The 27,801-nt window shown below is 41.9% G+C and overlaps 2 protein-coding genes across 6 annotated transcripts; one reads left to right on the forward strand and one right to left on the reverse strand.

Moving 5' to 3' along the window:
* Positions 1–7,275: 7,275 nt before the first annotated feature.
* On the forward strand, positions 7,276–21,278 carry LOC120055986 (THO complex subunit 1-like). 2 transcript variants are annotated; one of them, XM_039004088.1, is made up of 21 exons: positions 7,276–7,358; positions 7,565–7,638; positions 7,755–7,815; positions 8,996–9,065; positions 9,211–9,329; positions 9,469–9,517; positions 9,706–9,801; positions 9,899–9,981; positions 10,113–10,186; positions 10,349–10,457; positions 10,703–10,837; positions 11,036–11,136; positions 11,301–11,367; positions 11,838–11,888; positions 13,554–13,624; positions 17,859–17,954; positions 18,540–18,605; positions 19,134–19,217; positions 19,812–19,959; positions 20,172–20,256; positions 20,361–21,278. In XM_039004088.1, exons 1-21 carry the CDS (start codon positions 7,308–7,310, stop codon positions 20,636–20,638), a joined length of 1,968 nt encoding a protein of 655 aa, XP_038860016.1. In that variant the 5' UTR covers positions 7,276–7,307; the 3' UTR covers positions 20,639–21,278. The 2 variants fall into 2 exon arrangements, with proteins under 2 accessions (XP_038860016.1, XP_038860017.1); XM_039004089.1 differs by lacking the exon at positions 17,859–17,954.
* LOC120055987 (ubiquitin carboxyl-terminal hydrolase 14-like) lies at positions 20,811–27,742 on the reverse strand. 4 transcript variants are annotated; one of them, XM_039004091.1, is made up of 16 exons: positions 27,548–27,741; positions 26,508–26,653; positions 26,370–26,402; positions 26,014–26,118; positions 25,794–25,897; positions 25,416–25,474; positions 25,014–25,144; positions 24,712–24,792; positions 24,542–24,624; positions 23,196–23,310; positions 22,969–23,034; positions 22,746–22,838; positions 22,494–22,622; positions 22,221–22,284; positions 21,982–22,089; positions 20,811–21,566 (listed from the first exon to the last, which is right to left on the reverse strand). In XM_039004091.1, the coding sequence occupies exons 1-16, from the start codon at positions 27,561–27,563 to the stop codon at positions 21,418–21,420; spliced, it is 1,482 nt and encodes a 493-aa protein (XP_038860019.1). In that variant the 5' UTR covers positions 27,564–27,741; the 3' UTR covers positions 20,811–21,417. The 4 variants fall into 4 exon arrangements, with proteins under 4 accessions (XP_038860019.1, XP_038860018.1, XP_038860020.1 ...); XM_039004090.1 differs by having other exon boundaries at positions 22,221–22,287; positions 27,548–27,740; XM_039004092.1 differs by lacking the exon at positions 27,548–27,741 and adding an exon at positions 27,302–27,375 and having other exon boundaries at positions 22,221–22,287.
* Positions 27,743–27,801: the final 59 nt, after the last annotated feature.

A 27,801-nucleotide genomic window follows, 5' to 3' on the forward strand; every position in this document is an offset into this window, starting at 1 on the left:
ACGGTGGCACTGTATAATCCTCAAAGCGGGCATCAGATTTGACTGGCAGAACAGGTGTTGTATGTGGTGGATGAGGGCTGCAGTAGATATCTCAGATAGGGGGGAGTGTGGCCTAAAAGGGTTTTATAAATAAGAATCAACCAGTGGGTCTTGCGATGGGTATACAGAGATTAACAGTTTACAGAAGAGTGTAGAGTACAGTGATGTGTCCTATAAGGAGCATAGGTGGAAAATCTGATTGCCGAAAGGTAAAGAACATCTAAACGCTCGAGAGCACCCTTACCTGCCGATCTATAAATTATGTCTCCGTAATCTAGCATGGGTAGGACGGTCATCTGAATCAGGGTTAGTTTGGCAGCTGCGGTGAAAGAGGAGAGATTACGATAGAGGAAACCAAGTCTAGATTTAACCTTAGCCTGCAGCTTTGATATGTGCTGAGAGAAGGTCAGTGTACTGTCTAGCCATACTCCCAAGTACTTGTATGAGGTGACTACCTCAAGCTCTAAACTCTCAGAGGTAGTAATCACACCTGTGGGGAGAGGGGCATTCTTTTTACCAAACCACATGACTTTTGTTTTGGAGGTGTTCAGAACAAGGTTACGGGGAGAGAAAGCTTGTTGGACACTAAAAAAGCATTAGAAGAGGTGGGAGATGAGGAAATGTTGGACGGGCAAGGAGGCATGGCTGAGTCAAATAGAAATCCTGACAATGAAGTGGTGATTAAAAAGCTCAGCCATGTGCTTCTTGTCAGTAACAACCACATCAACTTTAAGGGACATGGGCAGCTGTGAGGAGGGAGTGAGACACAGTGTGGGTGAACGGATGATCTTCGCATGTGTATTTTCCACCATAAAGCATGGAGAAGGAGGTGTTATGGTGTGGGGGTGCTTTGCTGGTGACACTGTCTGTGATTTATTTGGAATTCAAGGCACACTTAACCAGCATGGATACCACAGCATTCTGCAGCAATACACGATTCCATCTGGTTTGGACTTAGTGGGACTATTATTTGTTTTTCAACAGGACAATGACCCAACACACCTCCAGGCTGTGTAAGGGCTATTTGACCAAGGAGAGTGATGGAGTGCTGCATCAGATAACCTGGCCTCTACATCACCCGACCTCAACCAAATTGAGATGGTTTGGGATGAGTCGGACCGCAAAGTGAAGGAAAAGCAGCCAACAAGTGCTCAGCATATGTGGGAACTCCTTCAAGACTGTTGGAAAAGCATTCCAGGTGAAGCAGCTTGAGAGAATGCCAAGAGTGCGCAAAGCTGTCATCAAGGCAAAGGGTGGCTGCTTTGAAGAATCTCAAATATAACATATATTTTGATTTGTTTAAGACTTTTTTGGTTACTACATGATTCCATATGTGTTATTTCATAGTTTTGATGTCTACACTATCATTCTACAATGTAGAAAATAGTAAAAATAAAGAAAAACTCTTCAATGAGTAGGTGTTCTCAAAACGTTTGACCGGTAGTGTATATACAAAAGTATGTGGACACCCCTTCAAATTAAGGGAATTTGGCTATTTCAGCCACACCCGTTGCTGACAGGTGTATAAAATTGAGCGCACAGACATGCAATCTCCATAGACAAACATTGGCAGTAGAAAGGCTGTACTGAAGAGCTCAGTGACTTTTAACGTAGCACCGTCACAGGATGCCACCTTTCAAGAAAGTTTTGTGAAATTTCTGCCCTGCTAGAGCTGCCTCAGCCAACTGTAAGTGCTGTTATCGTGAAGTGGAAACGTCTAGGAGCAACAACGGCTCAGCCGCAAAGGGGTAGTCCACACAAGTTCACAGCTCAAAAAAATGGTCTGTTCTCAGTTGCAACACTCACTACCGAGGTCCAAACTGCCTCTAGAAGCAATGTCAGCACAAGAACTGTTTGTCGGGAGCTTCATGAAATGGGTTTCCATGTCCGAGCTGCCGCACACAAACCCAAGATCACCATGCGCAATGCCAAGCGTCGGCTGGCGTGGTATACAGCTTGCCGCCATTGGACTCTGAAGTAGTGGAAATGCATTCTCTGGAGTGATGAATCACGCTTCACCATCTGTCAGTCCGACAGACAAATCTGGGTTTGGCAGATGCCAGGAAAACGCTACCTACCAACTGTAAAGTTTGGTGGACAAGGAATAATGTACTGGGGCTGTTTTTCATGGTTTGTGCTAATCTCCTTAGTACCAGTGAAGGAAAATCTTAACACTACAGCATACAATAACATTCTAGTTGATTTTGTTAGTGGGAGCATGCCTAAGATCACACATTAGACCAAGGCCCATATTTGCAAAGCATCCAATGCTGCTTTTCGACTAACATCAATGTTACACTAGTGTATAAACCCTTATGCTATACTAGGGAAATTGTTTCCATAGCTAGAGCTGGCAGTGAGGAATCCACAACCTCTGCATAATCAAAACCATTGCTTTGTGAGAAGATGTTAAAGTTCACAGTTAGCCATTGTTATGGCAATGCAAGCTGAAAAGTACCAGCGGCCTGGCTTTGGCCCCAAGAGAGAAGGTCCGACGGAGCCATGGCCCAGTGAGACACGGGTGCCGGCCCGCGTGGATGGAGACAGAAAAGTCTGAGTCTTTTAGGTAAAACACTGAGGTAAATCCTGTATGGAAATGCGCCACAAGAGTAAGAGTGCTGATCTAGGGTCAGGTACCACCAGTCAATATAATTTTATTCATTATGATATAAAAGTAAAAAGTGATCCTAGATCTACACTCCTCTAAGATGCTTTGGGAATACGGTCCAGATAAGACAAGTTGACCCTAGACCCCCACATAAACAATTGTAGAATAATTACTGGGGACGGAGACGTGGGCTGGGAGACACTGTGGCCCTGTCCAATGCCACTCCTGAACAGGGCCAGCCAGGAAGGAGCTGACCCAACCACTTTGAGGCAGTGGTTGTGTGGGTAGCAGAGGCAGAGGTGTGCTTAGCAGATCTGAAAGAGGCACAACATTATTTGAATGAGAATTCAGTCCACATGACAATTCAAACAGAATTTGTGCAACTTGAGACAGATAGCAATACAGTACAAATATATTAAAACATAATATGGAGTGTAACACTACGCCAGGTCAGCGGAGTCAATCACCACCTTCCGGAGACACCTGAAACCCCACCTCTTTAAGGAATACCTAGGATAGGATAAAGTAATCCTTCTAACCCCCCCCCCCCCCCCTTAAAAGAGTTAGATGCACTATTGTAAAGTGGTTGTTCCACTGGATATCATAAGGTGAATGCACCAATTTGTAAGTCGCTCTGGATAAGAGCGTCTGCTAAATGACTTAAATGTAAATGTAATGTAAATGTAACACAGACGTGCATGAGGTGGTTTAAAATAATACTACAGGTAGCTACCTCTTTCCATGCTTTTCCTGAAAATGTTTATCTGATATTATTTTTCTTTATTTATTTCACCTTTATTTAACCAGGTAGGCAAGTTGAGAACAAGTTCTCATTTACAATTGCGACCTGGCCAAGATAAAGCAAAGCAGTTCGACACATACAACAACAGAGTTACACATGGAGTAAAACAAACATAGTCAATAATACAGTAGAAAAATAAGTCTATATACAATGTGAGCAAATGAGGTGAGATAACGGAGGTAAAGGCAAAAGAAAGGCCATGGTGGCGAAGTAAATACAATATAGCAAGTAAAACACTGGAATGGTAGATTTGCAGTGGAAGAATGTGCAAAGTAGAGATAGAAATAATGGGGTGCAAAGGAGCAAAATAAATAAATACAGTAGGGGGAGAGGTAGTTGTTTGGGCTAAATTATAGATGGGCTATGTACAGGTGCAGTAGTCTGTGAGCTGCTCTGACAGCTGGTGCTTAAAGTTAGTGAGGGAGATAAGTGTTTTCAGTTTCAGAGATTTTTGTAGTTCGTTCCAGTCATTGGCAGCAGAGAACTGGAAGGAGAGGCGGCCAAAGGAAGAATTGGTTTTGGGGGTGACCAGAGAGATATACCTGCTGGAGCGCGTGCTACAGGTGGGTGCTGCTATGGTGACCAGCGAGCTGAGATAAGGGGGGACTTTACCTAGCAGGGTCTTGTAGATGACCTGGAGCCAGTGAGTTTGGCGACGAGTATGAAGTGAGGGCCAGCCAACGAGAGCGTACAAGTCGCAGTGGTGGGTAGTATATGGGGCTTTGGTGAAAAATGGATGGCACTGTGCTAGACTGCATCCAATTTATTGAGTAGGGTATTGGAGGCTATTTTGTAAATGACATCGCCGAAGTCGAGGATCGGTAGGATGGTCAGTTTTACAAGGGTGTGTTTGGCAGCATGAGTGAAGGATGCTTTGTTGCGAAATAGGAAGCCAATTCTAGATTTAACTTTGGATTGGAGATGTTTGATGTGAGTCTGGAAGGAGAGTTTACTGTCTAACCAGACACCTAGGTATTTGTAGTTGTCCACATATTGTTAGTTAGAACCGTCCAGAGTAGTGATGTTGGACGGGCGGGCAGGTGCAGGCAGCGATCGGTTGAAGAGCATGCATTTAGTTTTACTTGTATTTAAGAGCAATTGGAGGCCACGGAAGGAGAGTTGTATGGCATTGAAGTTCGTCTGGAGGGTTGTTAACACAGTGTCCAAAGAAGAGCCAGAAGTATACAGAATGGTGTCGTCTGCGTAGAGGTGGATCAGAGACTCACCAGCAGCAAGAGCGACATCATTGATGTATACAGAGAAGAGAGTCGGTCCAAGAATTGAACCCTGTGGCACCCCCATAGAGACTGCCAGAGGCCCGGACAACAGGCCCTCCGATTTGACACACTGAACTCTATCAGAGAAGTAGTTGGTGAACCAGGCGAGGCAATCATTTGAGAAACCAAGGCTATTGAGTCTGCCGATGAGGATGTGGTGATTGACAAAGTCGAAAGCCCAGGTCAATGAATACGGCTGCACAGTATTGTTTCTTATCGATGGCGGTTAAGATATCGTTTAGGACCTTGAGCGTGGCTCAGGTGCACCCATGACCAGCTCTGAAACCAGATTGCATAGCGGAGAAGGTATGGTGGGATTTGAAATGGTCGGTAATCTGTTTGTTGACTTGGCTTTCGAAGACCTTAGAAAGGCAGGGTAGGATAGATATAGGTCTATGGCAGTTTGGGTCAAGAGTGTCCCCCCCTTTAAAGAGGGGGATAACCGCAGCTGCTTTCCAATCTTTGGGAATCTCAGACGGCACGAAAGAGAGGTTGAACAGGCTAGTAATGGGGGTTGCAACAATTTCGCCAGATTATTTTAGAAAGAAAGTGTCCAGATTGTCTAGCCCGGCTGATTTTTAGGGGTCCAGATTTTGCAGCTCTTTCAGAACATCACCTGACTGGATTTGGGAGAAGGAGAAATAGGGAAGGCTTGTGCGAGTTGCTGTGGGGGGTGCAGTGCTGTTGACCGGGGTAGGGGTAGCCAGGTGGAAAGCATGGCCAGCCGTAGAAAAATGCTAGCTAGTTGATGTTGTTCTAGCTAGCTCACCCAAAGCAAGCTTTTCTCCACCTCGCTGGTCTGCAGATGCATGACTAAATGATCATGATGTTGTGGCTGTAACATTTAACGGACGCTAGAAGAACAACTAGCTAGCTAGTATAAAATGAATATAATTGCATTGGTTCGACATTAACAGCTAGCTAATCAAGATATAAAAGGATGAGATCGCTCAGATTCTCTCTGGAGCAGTTAGCTCTCATCTCGTCTGGGCACTGCGTCAGGTAGATGAAGCAACTGCACATCTAATCTAACATTTATCAAGCTTGCTAACGTTAGCCAACTTGAGCATTGATCTCAGCTTGCTAGCTAGCAAAGCCAACCAACTACACACAGAGCAAACAAGTATTTTCTAAACTAGTGATTCTCAACCAAATGGCAACTACATGGCTAGACCTATTGCTCTTACATAATGTAAGAACCACTACACAGGCTAGCCAGAAAGCTCTAATGCTAGCTAGCTAACCAGCCATGTAATGTCAATAGAAGAGGCTAGCTAGCATCAGCTTTGTAGCGGTTGTGCTATGTGGAAAAACGTGTTTTAATTCTTTCCTTCATCTTCCACAACAACGCCTTGTGTACCTTTCAAATTCTGTGAATATCATTTAGCTAGCTAGTAATTTTGACAAATTTGATCCACATTTAGCACAGTGGAAAGCGTGCTTCCAGACCGGAACCTTGTGAAAGGTGAAAGCGCGTTCCTGATTGAAAACACACCACCTGACCACTTGATTGGTTGGAAGAAAAGCCCTGTCCACCAGAGCTCATCTATTTCTCTACTGCTTACTTGCAGAACCCTGCAAGATGTGTGTATTGTTAGATATTACTGCACTGTTGGAGCTAGGAACACAAGCATTTCGCTACACCTGCTAAATATGTGTATATGACCAATAAAATTGTATTTGAATGTTTTTTTACATCTACAAAACTTTTGGCCGAGGTTAGTCAGTAAATTAGTGACAAAACTCTGAGTGCACAAATTTGACGTCAGTAAATGTAGTTTTGATTCACAGAAGATTCACCCGTCACAAGTTTAGGAAATTAGTTGCATTCATTCTCAAATTTAGTTGCAAATCTTATAGAATTTATTAACATATCAACGTACATGTTTGAAAGTTCATGTTATGTGCTTGCAAGTGTTGCATTTATTCTCAAAGGAAGTGCCATGTTTGCTATTTGCAACTACAAAACGGATTATATAAGTGCAACTCATATTTTACATTATTTTACACAAGGCACTATGTTACCTTCATAATTGACTTATCAAACCCCAAACCCTCAGCCTGGTCTGAGGCACATGCTTTCCCGGAAGTCTCGCGATGTTGCGCTTCTGGGTTTAGGGACTCTGTGGAACAACAATCAATAGTTTACCAAAGTGTATAGTGTCATCTTCTGGCCGCATGTAAAACTGAAGGCTATTATACAAATGAACATCCCGGGAATACGAGATAGATCATCCCTGAAATGCAATAGGCTATATCCGTTATTACACTGGTTATAAAAATAAAGTTTAGATATATTTCTAAAGGCCAGCAAAGCATTTGATTTGGCATAGGCCTAGTTGAACAGTAAGTTTTACTCTAATGTTGACGATAGGAACCTGTGGCTCTGATGTTCCTTGTAATCAAAATCAAAATACTGCTAGGGCAGAAGATTATCCGTAAATTGTATTCATGTTACAAATTATAAACATTACTTTCTGAACCATGCCTTAAGGCTTACAACCTTGACATCCTGATTGCGCCCGATTTGAACCGGATATACAACTTTAGTCGGGGTCACGTTTATTGTTGAAGAGGAAATATGTCTGTACTGATTTTATTCAATTTGAACGATGCAAAAAATATATTTACAGTAAGAACTTGTCTTCAATACGGAGTATTTCAGACTCTATTCTATGCATGATTTAAATTGTTTATCACATCTTTGTAGAAACGCTTACAATACCTTTGCAAGCCAAGTCATATTTATTAGACACGTTAGCAGGTTAACGTGTAACGATAGTCCCAAGAAAATACTAAGCTTTTATTATTTGTTCAATTGTTATAACTCTCACCCAGGCCTCAACCAGAAGTGCGTTGGTCAACAAAACCAGCCAACCTTTGATAAACGCATTCAACCAGATCACTGGAAAGTGAGTGAATGACGTTACATAGCTAACGTTAGCTGTTAACATTAATTATATTATCTCTAGGCTATGCCTCTGTCCACATCACCACTGACATTGTCTGCCTGCTTGTCTCTTCACAGTGAGACAGAGAAGAAGACCACCCTTGACCAAGCTCTGAGGCAGGTCCTGGAGGAGCAGATTGTAAGTTTAAAGAAATGTAGCGCATATATATATATATATGTATGTATTTGTGTATATATCTATGTATGTATGTGTGTGTGTGTGTGTCTGTCTATATGTATGTATGTATGTGTACTTTGTTTTAGATATGTATATGTAAAGCGTTGGTCCCATTTTTTTTCACAAGCTGAAATAAAATTTAGCAGAAATGTAAAATACACACAAAAAGCCATTCTTGTAAAAAGTTTTGTGCACAATTTTGTTTACATCCCTGTTAATGAGCATTTCTCCCTTGCCAAGATAATCCATCCAATTGACAGGTGTGGCTTATCAAGAAGCTGATTTAAACAGCATGATCATTACACAGGTGCACCTTGTGCTGGGGACAATAAAAGGCCACTATAAAATGTGCAGTTTTGTCACACAACACAAAGCCACAGATGTCTCAAGTTGAGGGAGCATGCAATTGTCATGCTGACTGCAGGAATGTCTAACAGAGCTGTTGCCAGAGAATTTAATGTTAATTTCTTAATGTTAATTTCGCCTCTAACGTTGTTTTAGAAAATTTGGCAGTACTTCCAACCGGCCTCACAACTGCAGACCACGTGTAACCATGCCAGCCCAGGACCTCCACATCCGTCTTTATCACCTGTGGGATAGTGTGAGGAGTGGGGGTGCTGAGGAGTACTTCTGTCTAATAAAGCCCTTTTGTGGGGAAAAACTCATTCTGATTGGATGGGCCTGGCTCCCCAGTGGATGGGCCTCTGCCCAGTCATGTGAAATCCATAGATTAGGGTCTAATTAGTTTATTTCAATTGACTGATTTCCTTCTATGAACTGTGTAACTCAGTAAAATCTTTGAAATTATTGCATGTTGCATTTATATTTTTGTTTAGTATATTTATATGTATATATATGTGTGTTTGTTTTGTTGTCACATACACCTGATAGGTGCAGTGAAATGTGTTGTTTTACAGGGTCAAACATAGTAGTACGGTGCCCCTGGAGCGAATTAGTGTTAAGTGCCTTGCTCAAGGGCTACCTGCCACCTAGTGGTTAGCGAGGTCGCTGGTTCGAAAACCCGAGCCGACAAGGTGAAAAATCTGTCGAAGTATACTGCTAGTACATGGTCTTGCTTATGCTCAATATGCTTCACCAAGAGTCGAGCAACATTCTCCCTTTCTCTCCTTTTCTTTTACAGGTGGAAAAGAAAGCACTCGTCGATGACTTCCTGTCTCTCATCTATCTCAGCATTGATGGAGTCACTGAAGGTAAGCAGCAGGCTGAACGTCACGTCATTACATCGCTACATCTACCTCTGTTTTACCTCCTTAGTATTTCATCGATATACAGGCCAGACAGCAAATTATGTAGTAATTGTGTAGAAAAGTGTAGTAACTTCACTTGTCCATGCAGGTATCTGCTCCGCCACCACTCCTTTCCTACTGTTGGGAGATGTTCTGGACTGTCTTCCTCTGTACCAGTGTGATAAGGTCTTCTCCTTTGTTGAAGAGAATGTCTCCACCTGGAAGTCTGTAAGTAGCTTAGTCTGTTTCTCTGTGTTCTTAGAGTAATGGTCAATGTTTACTTGATGATAGGTTTCATATAGAAGATCTTTCCTTTTAGTTATTAAGGAAATGCCACCAACATAACTTTCTTCTCTCTCACTTTCAGAACTCCTTTTACACTGCTGGGAAGAACTACTTGTTAAGGATGTATAATGGTGAGGATAAAGGCACACATTAAGATCACTTCCTGGCAGATGTTTCCTGTAGGACCCGGGATTGGAACTGGCAACCCTCTGGTTGTTGGCTCGCCTCTCTAACGTCTAGGCTACTTGCCGGCCCTGTTTGTTGTTATCTTGATTTGTGCAGATATTCCATCACTAAACCCCATCTTCTTACCCTGCAGATCTTTTGAGGAGGTTGTCCAAGTCTCAGAACACAGTCTTCTGTGGACGGATCCAGCTGTTCCTGGCTCGTCTCTTTCCCCTGTCTGAGAAATCAGGTGAGAGGGTTATATGGAGCTACAGGAACTGATGTCATTAATGTTTTATCATGGATGTGGACTTGTGGCCACTATTGTGTTCCTTTGTGTGTTTCAGGTCTGAACCTGCAGAGCCAGTTTAATCTCAACAACATCACAGTGTTCAACAAAAATGAGAAAGAGAGCACTCTTGGCCAGAAGGTAAGGCCTTGTTCTAAGGATTATAGATACTGTATATTGTGTAAGCTGTTGAATGATGTGTGTGCTGTTGAATGTGCTTAACAATGAATTGCCACTCTCTCTCTACCTCTGTTCTGTGTTGTCTTCTACAGCCCACAGAGGAGGATGGGATGGAAGTGGAGGAGGGGGAGATGGGAGATGAGGAACCTAGTGCACCTGCGCCATGGTAAGCAACATGAGTCCTTGTTCCATCTATCACAATGCTTGGAATCATCAGTGGTTTTTCATCAACATAGCTGTTGCACTGATCCCTGTGCTGGCAAGTCTTGTAAGTTTGATTGCAGCTTGCTAAAACAAGTTGTACTATAAAATTGCTCCCTGTTTGTAGTTCCATCCCTATCGACTACAACCTATACAGAAAGTTCTGGACTCTGCAGGACTACTTCAGAAACCCTGTTCAATGTTATGAGACGTTTTCCTGGATGACTTTCCTCAAGGTGACTTTTCTGCCCTCACTCTTTCCCTCCCAAAATAGCTTTGTGACATTTCTTATCTGACATGACCCATCTATGGACATCTACAAAAAGTATGACACTTTGCTTTAAAAAATGTCTTGTTCAAAACTGTTATTATTCTGTATGTCCTGTGAAGTATCCAGACAGGTAGTGGCTGTGTTTGTTTCTGTGAGAAGACACTGAAAAGTTGTTTGAGTTCATAGAAATGTTCTGTATGTTGTCTGTAGTATTCAGATGAGACGCTGGCAGTGTTTAGAAGCTTCAAGCTGGACGACATGCAGGCTTCTAAAAGGAAGCTGGAAGAGCTGAGGACGGCAGGAGGAGACCACGTTTACTTTGCCAAGTTCCTTACCAGTGAGAAGGTGACATCTCAACTTCTTCCATCAATTAAGAATAGAACAGAATAGAGATTGACTACATTGCAGTAAGACTGCACAGAGTCACTGTTCTACAAATCACCTTACGTCCCAAGTAACTACTCATTATGTGATTGAGATTAGGAAGTCTATACCTCGCCTTTCTCAAATGGATCCCTTCAAATACAGTCTTTGCCTCTCTAGTTGATGGACCTGCAGCTCAGTGACAGTAACTTCAGACGACACATCCTCCTGCAGTACCTTATCCTGTTCCAGTACCTCAAGGGACAGGTCAAGTTCAAAAGGTGAGGTGGCCCAAGAAGATGCCCCCCGTCCCACACCATCATACCCTATGTCAGGTTGAATGTAGTCTGATTTAATTTAGCAGTCAAAGGTGTAACAGTGAATTCATATTGGGATTTGACTGCTGTTGGTCTCTTCACTACCAACTCTTGTCCTGTTGCTGCAGCTCCAGTTGTATCCTGAATGATGATCAGTGTTCATGGATGGAGGAGACCACCAAAGTTGTGTACCAGGTGTGTGTGTGTTTCATCTGATAGATTGTAAACTACTGTTTTATATCTTTACTGTTTTATATAATTATCCTCTTAGTATGAATAGATTGTTTTTATATCCTTAGAGATTGAAAGTACTGTTAGGTTCAAGCTCTGTGCATGAGAAGTGTAATTATTTAGTGAACTGTAGGAATGTGTGCTCCCAATAACTCAAGGCCTCTGCTGACTGATAATAAGTCTTATTGATATGCACGGAGAAATCCTGGGTGATAGGGAAAAGTACTGAAGTACATCTTTGTGGAAGAGAGGGTGTTAGAGCTAAGGTTATAAGTGGACACTGCACTGTATTGAATGTATGTATTCAGCTGTACATCTTCACTGAGTAAACATTTTAAATGTCACTGAGTTTGGGCTCTTTTGTATGATACATGTGTTTATTGTATATTTAGATATTGCTATTTTTTATCACCTGTCTAACTTGTTCCCTGTAGCTGCTCAGAGAGATCGCACCGGATGGAGACAAGTTTGCCACCATGGTCGAGGTAAGAATAGTCTGAATATTCCGTCTGTGTAGTTCCTGCAAGTTCACATGTTTTATTAGTGACATCACAACATACAGTACCAGTCAAAAGTTTGGACACACCTACTCATTCAAGGGTTTTTCTTGATTTTTCTATATTAAAGAATAATAGGGATGACATCAACTATGAAATAACACATATGGAATCATGTGTTAAACAAATCAAAACATATTTTAGATTCTTCAAAGTAGCCACCATTTGCCTTGATGACAGCTTTGCACACTTTTGGCAACCTCTCAACCAGCTTCATGAGGAATGCTTTTCCAACAGTTTTGAAGGAGTTCCCACATATGCTGAGCACTTGTTGGCTGCTTTTCCTTCACTCTGCGGTCCAACTTATCCCAAACCATCTCAAATGGGTTGAGTGATTGTGGAGGCCAGGTCATCTGATGCAGCACTCCATCACTCTCCTTCTTGGTCAAATAGCCCTTACACAGCCTGGAGGTGGGTTGGGTCATTGTCCTGTTGAAAAACAAATGATAGTCCAACTAAGCGCAAACCAGATGGGATGGCGTATCGCTGCAGAATGCTGTGGTAGCCATGCTGGTTAAGTGTCCCTTGAATTCTAAATAAATCATAGAAAGTGTCACCAGCAAAGCACCATCACACCACTTCCATGCTTCACATTGGGAACCACAGATGCAGAGATCATCTGTTCACCTACTCTGCGTCTCACAAAGATACGGAGATTGGAACCAAAAATATAGAATTTGGACTCATCAGACCAAAGGAAATATTTCCACTGGTCTAATGTCCATTGCTTGTGTTTCTTGGCCCAAGCAGTCTCTTCTTATTGTTGGTGTCCTTTAGTAGTGGTTTCTTTGCAGCAGTTAGACCAGAAAGGCCTGATTCACGCCGTCTCCTCTGAACAGTTGATGTTGAGATGTATCTGTTACTTGAACTCTGAAGCATTTATTTTGGCTGCAATTTCTGAGGCTGGTAACTCTAATGAACTTATCCTCTGCAGCAGATGTAATTGGGTTTTCCTTTCCTGTGGCGGTCCTCATGAGAGCCAGTTTCATCATAGCGCCTGATGGTTTTTGCGGCTGCACTTGAAGAAACTTTCACAGTTATTGAAATGTTGCAGATTGACTGACATGTCTTAAAGTAATGAGGGACTGTCATTTCTCTTTGCTTTTCTGAGTTGCCATAATATGGACTTGGTCTTTTACCGAATAGGGCTATCTTCTGTATACCACCCCTACCTTGTCACAACAACTGATTGGCTCAAACACATTAATAACATTTTTAACAAGGCACACCTGTTTAATTGAAATCGATTCCAGGTGACTACCTCATTAAGCTGGTTGAGAGAATGCCAACAGTGTGCAAAGCTGTCATCAAGGCAAAGGGTGGCTATTTGAAGAATCTCAAATATAAAATATATTTTGATTTGTTTAACACTTCTTTGGTTACTACATGATTCCATATGTGTTATTTCATAGTTTTGAAGTCTTCGCTGTTATTCTACATTGTAGAAAATAATATAAAGAAAGAACAACCCTCAAATGAGTAGCTGTGTCCAAACTTTTGAATGGTACTGTATAGCCTTCTGTATTACAAGTCAAGGTTGACAGGGTAAGGCTTATTGATGACATTGAAAAGTCCCCTCTCATATTTTGACAGCATGTCCTAAACACAGAGGAGAACTGGAACTCGTGGAAAAATGAGGGATGCCCAAGCTTTGTGAAGGAAAGGTATAGCAGCAGAATTCAACAACCTAATGTTTATGATCCTATACTTATGAATATATTATTATCAAGACAAAGTTCAAATTGAAAATATATATCATTCATTAAAGTGAGGAATGTACATTACCAGTCAATAGTTGACACCTACTAATTCCAGGGTTTTTCTTTATTTTTACTGTTTTCTACATTGTAGAAGAATAGTGAAGACATAACACATATGGAATCATGTTGTAACCAAAAAAGTGTTAAACAAATCAAAATATATTTTATATTTGAGATTCTTAAAAGTAGCCACCCTTTTCCTTGATGACAGCTTTGCACACTCTTGGCATTCTCTCAACCAGCTTCATGAGGTAGTCACCTGGAATGCATTTCAATTAACAGGTGTGCCTTGGTAAAAGTTTGTGGAATTTCTTTCCTTCTTAACTTCTCTGGGGCAGGTGGGACGCAAACGTCCCACCGGCCAATAGCCAGGGAAAATACAGCGAGCCATATTCAAATAACATGATATAAAAATCAAACATGTAAGATACCAAATTAAAGCTACACTCGTTGTGAATCCAGCCAACATGTCCGATTTCAAAAAGGCTTTTCGGCGAAAGCATAAGATGCTATTATCTGATGATAGCACAACAGTAAACAAAGCGAGTACTATATTTCAACACTGCAAGCACGACACAAAAATAAAATATAAATCATGCCTTACCTTTGACGAAATTCTTTTGTTGGCACTCCAATATGTCCCATAAACATCACAAATGGTCCTTTTGTTCGATTAATTCCGTCGATATATATCCAAAATGTCAATTTATTTGGACCGTTTCATCCAGAAAAACACAGCTTCCAACTTTCGCCAAGTCACTACAAAATATATCAAAAGTTGCATGTAAATTTACCAAAACATTTCAAACTACTTTTGTCATACAACGTTAGGTATTTTTAAACGTTAATAATCGATCAATTTGAAGACGGGATGATCTGTGTTCAATACAAAACGAAACCAAACTGACGCAACTTTTTTCATAACATGACTCTCTCCAAACATTTACGATAGCCCTACTTCTTCAGTACAAAGGAATAACCTCAACCGATTTCCAAGGACTGGTGACATCCAGTGGAAGCGGTAGGAACTGCAAGCAAGTCCTTTAAAAATCTGGTGTCTCTTAAACTCATTGAAAAGACAGTGACATAAAAAAAATACAAATTCTGAATGGTTTGTCCTCAGGGTTTTGCCTGCTACATAAGTTCTGTTATTCTCACAGACATGATTCAAACAGTTTTAGAAACTTCAGAGTGTTTTCTATCCAAATCTACTAATAATATGCATATCTTATATTCTGGGGATGAGTAGCAAGCAGTTGAATTTTGGCATGCTATTTTTCCCGAAAGTGAAAAAGCTGCCCCCTGCCCTCAAGAAGTTAATGCGTTTGAGCCAATCAGTTGTGTTGTGACAATGTAGGGGTGGTATACAGAAGATAGCCCTATTTGATAAAAGACCAAGTCAATATTATGGCTAAAATAAGCAAAGAGAAACGACAGTCCATCATTACTTTAAGTGCAAACGCAAAAACCATCAAGCGCTATGATGAAACTGGCTCTCATGAGGACCACCACAGGAAAGGAAGACCTAGATTACCTCTGCTGCAGAGGATAAGTTCATTAGAGTTACCAGCCTCAGAAATCTGCAATTAACTGCATCTCAAATTGCAGCCCAAGTAAATGCTTCACAGAATTAAAGTAACAGACACATCTCAACATCAACTGTTCAGAGGAAACTGTGTGAATCAGGCCTTCATGGTCGAATTGCTGCGAAGAAACCTGTACTAAAGCACACCAGTAAGAAGAAGAGACTTACTTGGTCCAAGAAACACGAGCATTGGACATTAGACCGGTGGAAATATGTCCTTTGGTCTGATGAGTCCAAATTTGAGATTTTTGGTTCCAACTGCCAAGTCTTTGTGAGACGCAGAGTAGGTGAAGGGATGATCTCCGCAAGTGTGGTTCCCACCGTGAAGCATGGAGGTGGTGTGATGCTGTGGGGGTGCTTTGCTGGTGTCACTGTCAGTGATTTATTTAGAATTCAAGGCACACTTAACCAGCATGGCTACCACAGCATTCTGCAGCGATACACCATCCCATCTGGTTTGCGCTTAGTGGGACTATCATTTTTTTCAACGGGATAATGACCCAAAACACACCTCCAGGCTGTGTAAGGGCTGTTTGACCAAGAAGGAGAGTGATGGAGTGCTGCATCAGATGACCTGGCCTCCACAATCACCCAACCTCAATCTAATTAAGATGGTTTTGGATGAGTTGGACTGCAGAGTGTAGGAAAAGCAGCCAACAAGTGCTCAGTATATGTGGGAACTCCTTCAAGACTGTTGGAAAAGGATTCCAGGTGACTACCTCATGAAGCTGGTTGAGAGAATGCCAAGAGTGCAAAGCTGTCATCAAGGCAAAGAGTGGCTACTTTGAAGAATATCAAATATCAAATATATTTTGATTTAACAGTTTTTTTGGTTACTTACATGATTCCATATGTGTTATTTCATAGTTCTGATGTCTTCACTATTATTCTACAATTGAGAAAATTGTAAAAAAATAACTTTGAATGAGTAGGTGTCCAAACTTTTGAATGGTACTGTATATACAGTGCCTTCAGAAGATATTCACACCCCTTGATCTTTTTCACGTTTTGTTGTGTTACAGCCTGAATTTTAAATGGACTAAGTTGAGGTTGTCACTGGCCTACACACAATACCCCATAATGTCAAAGTGGGATGATGTTTTTAGAAATGTTTACAAATTAATAAAATATGAAAAGCTGAAATGTCTTGAGTCAATTAGTATTCAACCCCTTTTATGGCAAGCCTAAATAAGTTCAGGAGTAAAAATGTGCTTTAACAAGTCACAAGTTTCATGGACTCATTGTGTGTGCAATAAGTGTTTAACATGATTTTTGAATGACTACCTCATCTGTCCCCCACACATACAATTATCTGTAAGTTCCCTCAATTGAGGAGTGAATTTCAAACACGGATTCAACCACAAAGACCAGGGAGGTTTTCAAATGCCTCACAAAGAACGGCACGTATTGGTAATAAATAAAAAAATGCTCACATTGAATCTCCCTTTTGAGCTTGGTGAAGTTATTAATTACACTTTGGCTGGTGTATCAATACACCCAGTCACTACAAAGATACAGGAGTCCTTCCTAACATAGTTGCCAGACAGGAAGGACACCACTCTGGGATTTTTTAATTTAAACTTTATTTAACTAGGAAAGTCAGTTAAGAACAAATTCTTATTTTACAATGACGGCCAACCCGGATGACGCTGGGCCAATTGTGTGCTGCCCTATAGGACTCCCGATCACGGCCGGTTGTGATACAGCCCGGGATCGAACCGGGGTCTGTAGTGATGTCTCTAGCACTGTGATGCTGTTCCACTCAGGAGCCCCAATGGTGACTTTAAAATAGTTAAAAGTTGAATAGCTGTGATAGGAAAAAACTGAGGATGGATCAACAACATTGTAGTTATCCACAATACTAACCTAATTGACAATGTGAAAATGTGCATCCTGTCTGCAACAAGGCACTAAAGTAATACTGCAGAAAATGTGTCAAAGCAAATCACTTTTTGTCCTAAATACATTTGTACATTATGTTTGGGGCAAATCCAGTACAACACATAACTGAGTACCACTCCATATTTTCAAGCATAGTGGTGGCTGCATCATGTTATGGGAATGTTTGTAATCATTAAGGACTGGGTAGTTTTTCAGGATAAAATAAGAAATGGAATGGAGCTAAGCACAGGAAAAAACTCAAATCGGGTTCAGTCTGCTTTCCACTATACACTGGGAGATGAATTCACCTTTCAGCAGGACAATAACCTAAAACACATGGCCAAATCTACACAAGTTGCTTACCAAGAAGACAGTGAATGTTCCTGAGTAGCTGAGATTTAGAAAAAAATAATGGGCAAATGTTGCACAATCCAGGTGTGGAAAGCTCTTAGAGACTTACCCAAAAAGACTCAGCTGTAATTGCTGCCAAAGGTGCTTCTATGAACTATTGACTAAGGGGTGTCCATACTTATTTAAATAAGACATTTCATTATGGGGTAATGTGTGTGAGAAGAAAAATATATATATTTTGAATTCAGGCTGTAACACATGTGGAATAAGTCAAGGGGTATGAATGCTTTCTGAAGGGGTATGAATGCCCCCCCCCCCCAGACCAGTAGATGACAAACCCAAGAGACCCATGAGGAAGAGACAAGCTCCAGAAGACTTCCTAGGTAAAGGCCCTGACAGGAAGGTCTTCATGGGGAAGTAAGTATCAATCCTAACATAATAATAATAATTTGGTGGGTGCTTATATTGTACAATAATAATTTATACAACTTCTATAGCACTTTTCATTACAGAAACAATATCAAAGATTCAAGTCTGTAGGGAAGGGGGGGGTACCTAGTCAGTTGTACAACTGAATGCATTCAACTGAAATGTCTTTCGCATTTAACCCAACCCCTCTGAATCAGAGAGGTGTGGGGGTGGCTGCCTGAATTGATATGCCTGGCGGAACAGTGGATTAACTGATTTACTCAGGGACAGATTTGTACCTTGTCAGCTCTGGGATTCGATCTAGCCACAAGGCTACCTGCCACCCCTGTATTATACACATGTGTGAATTGGACATTTTGTCCATATCCGAACTCTGTATGGCAATGATAACTGGGACAGAATAGTAATGTGTTCCCCAAAACCGTAGTTGGTTTAGGAAAGTTGAGGTATGCCAGTAGGATTATTTACAATGTCTAGCCCTCACATTGGAGCCTAATGAAAGTGGGGAGACATAGCATGTTGCCAATATGGGGGACGAGTGACACAGCTTCCCTCGTGTTTGTTTTCTTGCAGTGATGAACTCACGAGACTGTGGAATCTGAATCATAACAATATGGCAGCTTGCCAGTCAGTTAGCAGGTGAGTGGTTTTACAGCAGTGGTGCAGCTGGTCAAAGGTCAAAGTTACATAGCCCACTTACCTACCTATAAGTTTTTGGTGTATAACATTAAAGGAGAATTTCGCTTTTTACAACCAAATGTAAAAAATATATGTAAATGACATATTATAGAAGGGTCCAGACACTTTCTTTGCGACTTGACTTGTTTTTGAGAAATTTACCACAACCAGCGATTCACTTGCTCATCCTCGTACAGTAAGGGGGCTCAGAAAAGACATGAACAAATGCTCCAAAAACCACAGTAGCCTACTTGAACACTAACTTAAAGCGGGTATAGCCTCAGTGTTGACAGTAAACGCATGCTGGAAGTTGTACCGAATTTTCCCAACGTTGAGGTTTGTGCTCAGAAATTTGCTCAGTGCCAAAACATTTTTGACTGAACATTGGTATGGACCCTTCTATAACTTGCCATTTACATAAAAAGAGATTTGGTTAAAAAATATATATAACTTCTCTTTTAACCCTAAATGTTAATTTCTTGTCCACAGGGAATTCATGCCTACTCTGGAGGAGTTCTTTGAAGAGGCCATTGAACAGGCTGACCCAGCCAACATGGTGGAAGATGAGTACAAGTATGTGTATACACTGAGTGTACAAAACATTAGGAACACCTGCTCTTTCCATGACTGACCAGGTGAAAGCTATGATCCCATACTAATGTCACCTGCTAAATCCATTTCAATCAGTGTAGATGAAGGGGAGGAGACATGTTAAAGGATTCTTAAGCCTTATTTGTGTATGTGAGCCATTCAGATGGTAAATGTGCAAGACAAAAGATGTTAAGTGCCTTTAAACATGGTATGGTAGTAGATGCCAGGCACACCAGTGTGAGTGTCAATAACTGCAACGCAGCTGTTTTTTTCACACTCAAGTTTCCTGTGTGTATGAAGGGACATCCAGCCAACTTGACAACTCTGGGAAGCATTGGAGTCAACATGGGCCAGCATCCCTGTGGAACGCTTTTGATACTTGTAGAGTCCATGCCTCAATGAATTGAGGCGATTCTGAGGGGGTGCAACTCAATGTTAGGAAGGTGTTCCTAATGTTTTGTACACTAACTGTTGATTGTCTGTCCTAAGACCTGTCCAATGGTGTCAAGAAAGATCCTGCCGTGTGAAGTGTTTTGGTTCAATATTATCTACTCACCTCCACGCCCCGTCCTGTAGGGTGGTGCGTAACTCAAACTATGGCTGGCGAGCCCTGCGTCTGTTGTCTAGGAGGAGTCCCCACTTCTTCCAGCCCACCAACCAGCAGATCAAGAGCCTGGCTGACTACCTGGAGAGCATGGTCATCAAACTGGCCAAGGAGCTGCCGGTGAGTTGTCTGGTCGGAACTATGGGTGCTTGGATACTGAAAATGTTTATGAATTACACAAGGCTCCCTTTGGGAGCATAGGGTGTCCATCGGAGAATCTCAATTTCATACTCCTCACAACCCATTTGAGGTCAGAGGACAATGTAATTGAGATGTTCCCCATGTCCTTACCTCTCTTGATGAATTAAATCCCCTTTGCCCTGTCATCACAGAAGGACCTCCCGTCTGAGGAGATAAAGACAGGAGAGGAAGACTATGAAGACAACGGCGACACCCTTCTCAAAGAGAGCAACGACAGTGAGTTCTAGATATGTAGTTGTAAAATCAAAGCTCCAGTTGGACTGCAGATTACCCCCGATTTTCCATATTGACCTGATCACATCCCTTTTGTGTGCCCCAAGGTCTGAGCATGCAGACCAAACTGGTGTCTAACCAGCAGATGGATGACATAGCAGTCAAGCTGGGTTCCCAATGGAAGACCCTGGCTGGCCAGCTGGAGATAAAAGCAGCGGAGATCCGGGAGATTGAGACAGACAGCAAGGATGTGGACATGCAGGCCAAGCTGCTGCTGGTGGCCTGGCAGGACCGTGAGGGGACACAGGCCACCGTCGAGAGCCTGGTTCCAGCACTCAATGCTGCTGGCTTCCCCAAGATCGCAGACATCCTCAACGAGACATAGATCAAGGCCTTCATGCGTAGACATGTACTGTAATTTCATCCCCCGTAGAATCTTTAAATAAACGCTCAACTTTGACTTGAGCTTTATATACTTACGATCCCTCACAGGTCAATGCATACATATTGTATGTGCAGGGCATTTAGATGGATAAAAGTGAGTCATTTAATCAGAACATGGTTTGGTATAAGTTTATTTTCACCATTTATGAAAAGCCATCAGGATAATGACTGCATGTATGAGGGAGAAGCGTTATAGTCACACTGTATTAGAGGTATTGAACCGCTCGTATGGTGACAAATCACAATAGCAATGTGCAAGACAGTTTTGTTTCGCAAGGGGTGTAAGAATTCATTATGGTTTGAATAGTGGGCACTGTAGGTGATAGGGGAGGTCTCCAATACATTTGAATTATAGGTACAGGATAAATTGAAAGACACCTGAACCAGATTAGATAACTTGGCCAAAGACTATGTACAGCTGATTAGTTATGACTACAGAGAAGTACTGACATGAGCACCTTGTTCAAGGATTTAAAAAATATACAATGTGTATAAAACAATAACTGCAGAACTAGAAACACAACCGCTCAATGATCCAGTCCAGAGATTGCCTGGCTCAAAAATAAACCATTTAAAACCTTCCTCCACTCATGTTGATATAGGATGGCTTTACAAACATCTGTGTCGAAGTTACTTTATAAAGACACCCAGAATTTATTGCACATCTATGCAGTGTAGACCGTGCTTGGAAATGGCATTTGTTTTTTTGCATTAGGTTGATTACTGTTTCTCCTCTTCAAGTATTTCCAGTCGTCGGGGTCCGTACAGTAGGACGTAGGCTATATGCCAGTCTCCTCCACCGGACAGCCTCAGTATATCCTCTGGAGACACCACACTCACCTTGTCGTCATCAAACTTCACCCACTCGTCTGTAATGGCAAAACATGGATGTATTGAAAAGTCATTCATCTGTACCTTGATAAAAAACAAAAAAAACAATGAATATAGTAGTTTGTTTACAAGGTAAACAATAATCAGGCCAACTTCCACAACTAAGAGCGAAGCATGAGGGTAAACTTCCACTGTTTTGGTCCCGCAGCTATCACGTTTCAGCAGAGAGAAGGGCACTTGTGCAGTTGCTCATCTGACCGCTACTTGGCAACATCACATAGCTGAACCTTAGTTTAAAGGGATAGTTCACCAAAGTAAAGTGGCCTAAAATCTCTGGGTCCATATCCCACATCCTCTGTTGTGTTGAACTGACTGAGGTCAACTACCCATTTAAGCAGCAGGTTGACGTATCCATCGCACTGTGGAGACTTTTCTTAATGCTATGGAGGTTACCTTCTTTCCTCTTGACCCAGCCGACGTAGTGTCCGGAGGAGCTGGATCGGCCCTGGTGTGTCAGCACTGCCTGCAAGTCGTAGTAACCGCTGTTGTTGGAGCCCAGGTCTGCAGGGAATAGACAGACATGCTTAGAAACTTATCCCTTAAATTAGTTTAACAACCTATCCCTCACACGACTGACTGATTCTTAGTTTGTAAAGGTATGCTACAAAACCATATGATGTAAAGTAACCAACCGTCATCGAATGAAAAGGGCTCATATTTCACTTCTTTCGGTTTGTCTCCCACTTTCTTCTCCACCTGCTTGATGCACAAAGAGAAAATGTAAGCTACACGGACTACACGCATGTTGTTTGAGACGTTCGTTCACACCGAGTTGCTTTGTTTGGCCAGAGGACAACACGGAAATACATTTCTTGGAGGGTTGGGTTTATTTACTAGAGTATAAATTTGCAGTTCAAAGCTGAATTGCAGTAGAGACAAGTACACAAATAAATAAATATTTTTACCTTCTGTGACTGTTTCTCCAGCTTCTTGTCCTCAATCTCCTTGAACTTTGACCTGACTGCCACCATCTTCTCTTGCAGCTCAGAGGTACACAGCTCATACACATCCAGCATCAGCGGGAACTTGACATCCTGGAGAATTAAGTCAATAGGGGAAAAAAGCATCAGGACAATATTCTTTCATCCATTTACAACAGTATTCTGATGATAATCCCATCAATTAGGAAGACATTCCTAAAACATCAGAAGACCTACCTTTAGGACTTTGGCATTGACAGACTCCTTCTCTTTGTAGAAAAAACGAACCATCTGAATGGTCAGGTAGGCAGGGAGGCGGCTGACTTTAGACTAGACGAAGGAAGGGAGATCAAGTGAACATCACCTTAACCAACCAACTAAAACAACATAATAAAACACATTTCACAAGCTCTCACTAGTGTATAAAAATCTTACGGCACAGCCCAACCTACAAACTTACAGATTTTATGTACAGGGCATTTCTTTGCAAAGACGGGGACAGCTTGGTGATTTCTTCCTGCAGTCTCTGGAGAAAGAAACAGCGGGACATGACGGGATTAGATCAGTGTTGCCATGGTGACAGACCACCTTCGAGACATCATGGTCTGTGTGTGCACCTGTGTGTTTCTGTGCATTTGTATGTATGCGTCCATGTGTTCCTGTGCGTGTTGCTGTGGTACTACTCACCAGCCTGAGCCCAGTGGCCAGGTATTTGACCTCCTGGTTGATGAAACAGCTGAGTTGAAGCTGGCTCTCTTTACCTTTAGCTGGCTCCTCATCTTCAGACTCTGTACATTTCATACTGAGAACAGAGGTTAAAGAGATTCTCTACTACTTTTGTATACTTTTTAGCCAGTAGTTCCGAAAGTAGCTCATCAAAAGTGGTCAACGGAAATTGCGTACTACATCACATATGTGCAGATATGTGCACCACATTGCTACCTCTCACTCTGCTGTGTGTGTAGCTTGCTAGCTGTCACTGAAATGGCAAAGAGCTGAAGTGCATTAGCTAGAACTCAAATTGCCAGGGGGCTGGCCCATGTGGGAAAAATGGCACGGCAGTTTCCAAAAAAAGGGTTGCTTTCAAACTAGGAATTTCGTGACTAATTGCTCATCGACACATCCAGCCCAAAGTGGGAGGTTTGAAAAAAACTTGGTACTCTCCAAAGTTAAGCATATTTTTAAGAAAGAAACAGAAATAGGAGACTCAAGATATAGGTGTCCTTCCAAACATAGTTGACAGACAGGAAGGACACCACTCTGGGATTTTTAAATGTAATTTCAACTTTATTTAACTAGGCAAGTCAGTTAAGAACAAATTCTTATTTTCAATGACGGCCTAGGAACAGTGGGTTAACTGCCTTGTTCAGGGGCAGAACGACAGATTTTTACCTTGTCAGCTCAGGGATTCGATCTTGCAACCTTTCAGTTACTAGTCCAACGCTCTAACCACTAGGCTACCTGCCTACCTATTCTTGGGAGGAGATAGCAAAAGGTTTGTTGAAATAATATACAAATGTGGAAGCCAGGGATTTTTCTGCCATTCAAATCCTTAGGCGGGTCGCTAAGCGTTTTTTTCGGGGTGCCTTAATCCAAACAGTGTAAAAAAAAATTACATGCGCAGGATTGGGTAAAAAGTATTTCAATGTAACCAGATATAAAGTACGTAGAGAAAAAAATTATATATATAGGTCCATTATTGTTTATATAATATTTGAGAAATAACAATCACAAAAATTAAAGCTAGACAGTCAGGGAGAATTAATTAGCCATGGCAAAACGCATAGAATTGCAGGAAATTTGCTTTAAAACTGCGAAAATGTATCTTGGCTCCATGGAGAAATTTGTAGAATTGCAGGAAATTGGCTTAGAAATGGAAAAATGTCTCTACACTGCCAAGATGGGGGGCCTATAAAATGTTGCCAGGCCACCTGCCACATCCAATAAAAACCCTGGAAGCCATATTCCTTTCCCTAATAGATCATACGCTCATCTCAAATTCAATTGGTCAGGCGTTCCGACTGTAAGGATACGTGGTTTCATACTCCACTCCAAAATACTGGTCGATGAAGTTCTTCTTGGCAGCGACAGCAGCAGCTCCACTCTCAGTGTCAGTCTATGGCAGACAGAAAAAGGGAAAGTTAGGACAGACATCCACATCTATAGCTACCTTGACAGCTTACATACTTGTTTATACACATACCTCCATGGGAGCGTCTGGGTCTTGTGGCTCCAACTTCTGCTGAAGAACCCGCATCATCTGCAACCAGCACTCGTTGGCATCCTAGAGAGGGAGAGACATTCATTAATGAAGCCCATTTCCACTCTTCAGACCACATTCTGTATGCACAATTATTCAAATGTCCTCTTGGGCTACTTGAAACTGAGCAATCAATGTGGTTCAGTCTAGATGTGTGTTACTGAGTAGTACCAAGCAGTATTAGCAAAGTAGCATCTTCTGGTGATGAGTGAGTGACTGGTGCAAGCCAGGGGCCCCGGTCTCACCTGCTGAAGGTACTGTCCCTGGTCTCCCTTCTCAGCGAACTGGGGGAAAGCCATGTGCAGGAACTGCAGCAGGATGATTGGGGGTATGCTAGAGGAAGTTTCGTCCATGGTCTCGTAGAGGTCACGGAGGGCTGAGGAAGGGAATACAAACGGTTGTTTAACAGTTAGAACATGGACATTTAGCTGACCCTTTACCCAAAGCCACTTACAGTTTATAGTACACCACACAATGCGGGTATTGGCAGCACTGTGCTCTGACCATAGAATTAGGAATTAGAATACTTAGTAATAGGATCTCTATGGCTATGACTCACTGAGTCATACCATTACCACGTCTACACTGGCAGAGAACCAAAGATTAAAAAAATATAAATCCAACAGATACAAATGCCAGGCACTGACCTGCTGTGATGTACTGGGATGATGCGTTGGCCCCTGAGGACCCCAGAGCACCTGCGTACCTGTAGGTGGAGACAGAGGGCTCATAAATAAGATCAAAGCCATAAAACACATCTAAGAACAAAAACAGTCTATTGTCTAATCTTATAGGCACACCCTAGTCACCTGCTCATGGCAAGGTAGCAATCAAAACAAGACGATATCATGTTGAAGAGCCTGAAAGCCTTGTCTTTAAGACAAACAATACATGTGATATAATTGTCAGCTGTATATAGATATCAAATTAATAAGAATCATATTGCATCATCACTATAGATTAGATCACTGACAAGTTGCTTGCATCATCACAGAGTGGCATTAATGCAAAAATCATGAGCCCACCTTCTGAGGGCTCCTTTGAGCTCTGGCACGGAGCGAAGACACTGCACTGTAGCGTTCATATAGCAGGTGTTTCCCAGGTTGGTCAGTCCACAAGGCATCTCCATCTACACAGACAACAAGCAAAATGGGGTTAGTTTCTCTTACTGTCTGCACTGGCAAACCCAGCCAGCATCCATTCCCTTTAAACAAACAGACATCCAACGAGTAAACATTAACTCACAGCTGAGGCCAGCTGGTCCTCAGTCATGTCCTCTACAAACATGGGCCTGACTGCAGGCTCCTCGGGCAGGGCCTCCGCTGAGCCCATCATCAACAGAGTCATCCCCTAGGACAGAGGGGGAATGACGGAGAGAGGGTGGAGAGAGGAAGAAGAGTATCGCATGTCACATTGTGTACCATAGGATATCTGTTGATGGTAATCAAAGAACAAAATAGATCACCCTGCAGCATTAGGCTTGATAATCTTAACACTACCCCAAAACAGGTCCACTAAATTACAATGAAATGTGCCAATATATCAGTCTACTTTCCACAATATCGACAGAAGTAACATGACAACTCTTAGGCTATACTTACATTCTTTAATTTGATGTTTCCCCAGTCATCGTCCTAAAAAAGACATACAAATGATTAGGTATCTTTGGAAATAATGTATTGATCATCCGTGGTCCAAGTGATGACATTCATTGATTAACTAAAATGAGACAACTTTACCTTAAGTGTGCCTCCCTTGACCATAACCTTCTGTCTCTCTGGTTGTACCCCAGTCAAGGCAAAGAGCTGAGCCTTGAAGACCATGGGAGGTTCTTCTGTGTTCAGCTCTATTGCATCAAACTTCTCTTTCCCCCATTTCACATTCACTGAGAAAAAAACAAAAAAACAAACAGGTATTTGTTATTACTAACCAGCAGGGAGTGGAAGGCATCTCTGATGCATCGTGTCTTGTCATGAATGACACAGCACAATCATATTTTACAGTGATAACCTGTGCTGCAGAGGATGGCTTTAAATAAGAGTCGAATGTTTTGGTTATTAAGTCTTGATCACCTGTTAGCTAGAAGCAAGCGAAAAACTGCGGCTACTACTGTGCCGACTAGGAAGATAGCATAAAAGAGATAGTAAAATGACTTAAGTAACATGCTACCTATATTCAATGGCTAACTAACGTTAGCTACCTAGCTAGCAAGTTAGCAAAATAATCACAAAACACACTAATTTAGCGGTAACAAATTGGCGAGTGTTAGACTGGCTACTTAGCTAGTTTAATTGGGCCAGATGTAACGTTGCAGCACAATTTTCATACAGTAACGTTAGGCTCTTTGCGTACAGTGTAAGACAGTTAATTTTCTGGCTAGCTTAACAGTTAGCAGGCTAGCTAGCTAAATATTGACGTGACTGCAGGAAGTTAACTAGTGCCGTTAGCACAACATAAAGCTAAGTAGCTAGCTAGTTAGACAAATTACTTAACTAGTTGTCAACAACACCAACAAGTATCTAGGTTACTTAACAGATAGTTCGTTTGTCATGTCATATTTTCTTAAATCAGAGAGAACACTCTCGAATCTGTTATTTTTGTCGGGCAGCTCGCTAGTTGGTGACTCCACTGATTTACTTTACGGCCTATGATGACTAGCTAACACTTTAGCTAGTTAGCTTGCTAGATAGCGGTCCAATAGTGATCATTGAAACACGTGTATAAATAGTTCAGAAAAAGGGTCATCATTGTAAGTGTTTACTTTATAGCATTAGCTTACCTGTAAACACGGTCATCTTTTAGGCAGTTTTGTTTGCTAATCTCAAACTCCAGTCACCGGGGCGCGAATTCGCTGTCGGGTGTAGTTGGCTACGATATAGTTCTGTCTAGCTAGCTAGTAGCTACACCGAAATTCATTCAAACAGTTTGCACAATGACGCTGCAACTGCACGGCAGTGTACGCTGGAAATGTATCGATGCGCTCTGCCTGCAGCTATCCAGCCTGGACAGCCCAACATGTGAGGGAGAAGGGTG

Source organism: Salvelinus namaycush, chromosome 11, assembly GCF_016432855.1.
Source record: "Salvelinus namaycush isolate Seneca chromosome 11, SaNama_1.0, whole genome shotgun sequence".
Taxonomy (NCBI): domain Eukaryota; kingdom Metazoa; phylum Chordata; class Actinopteri; order Salmoniformes; family Salmonidae; genus Salvelinus; species Salvelinus namaycush.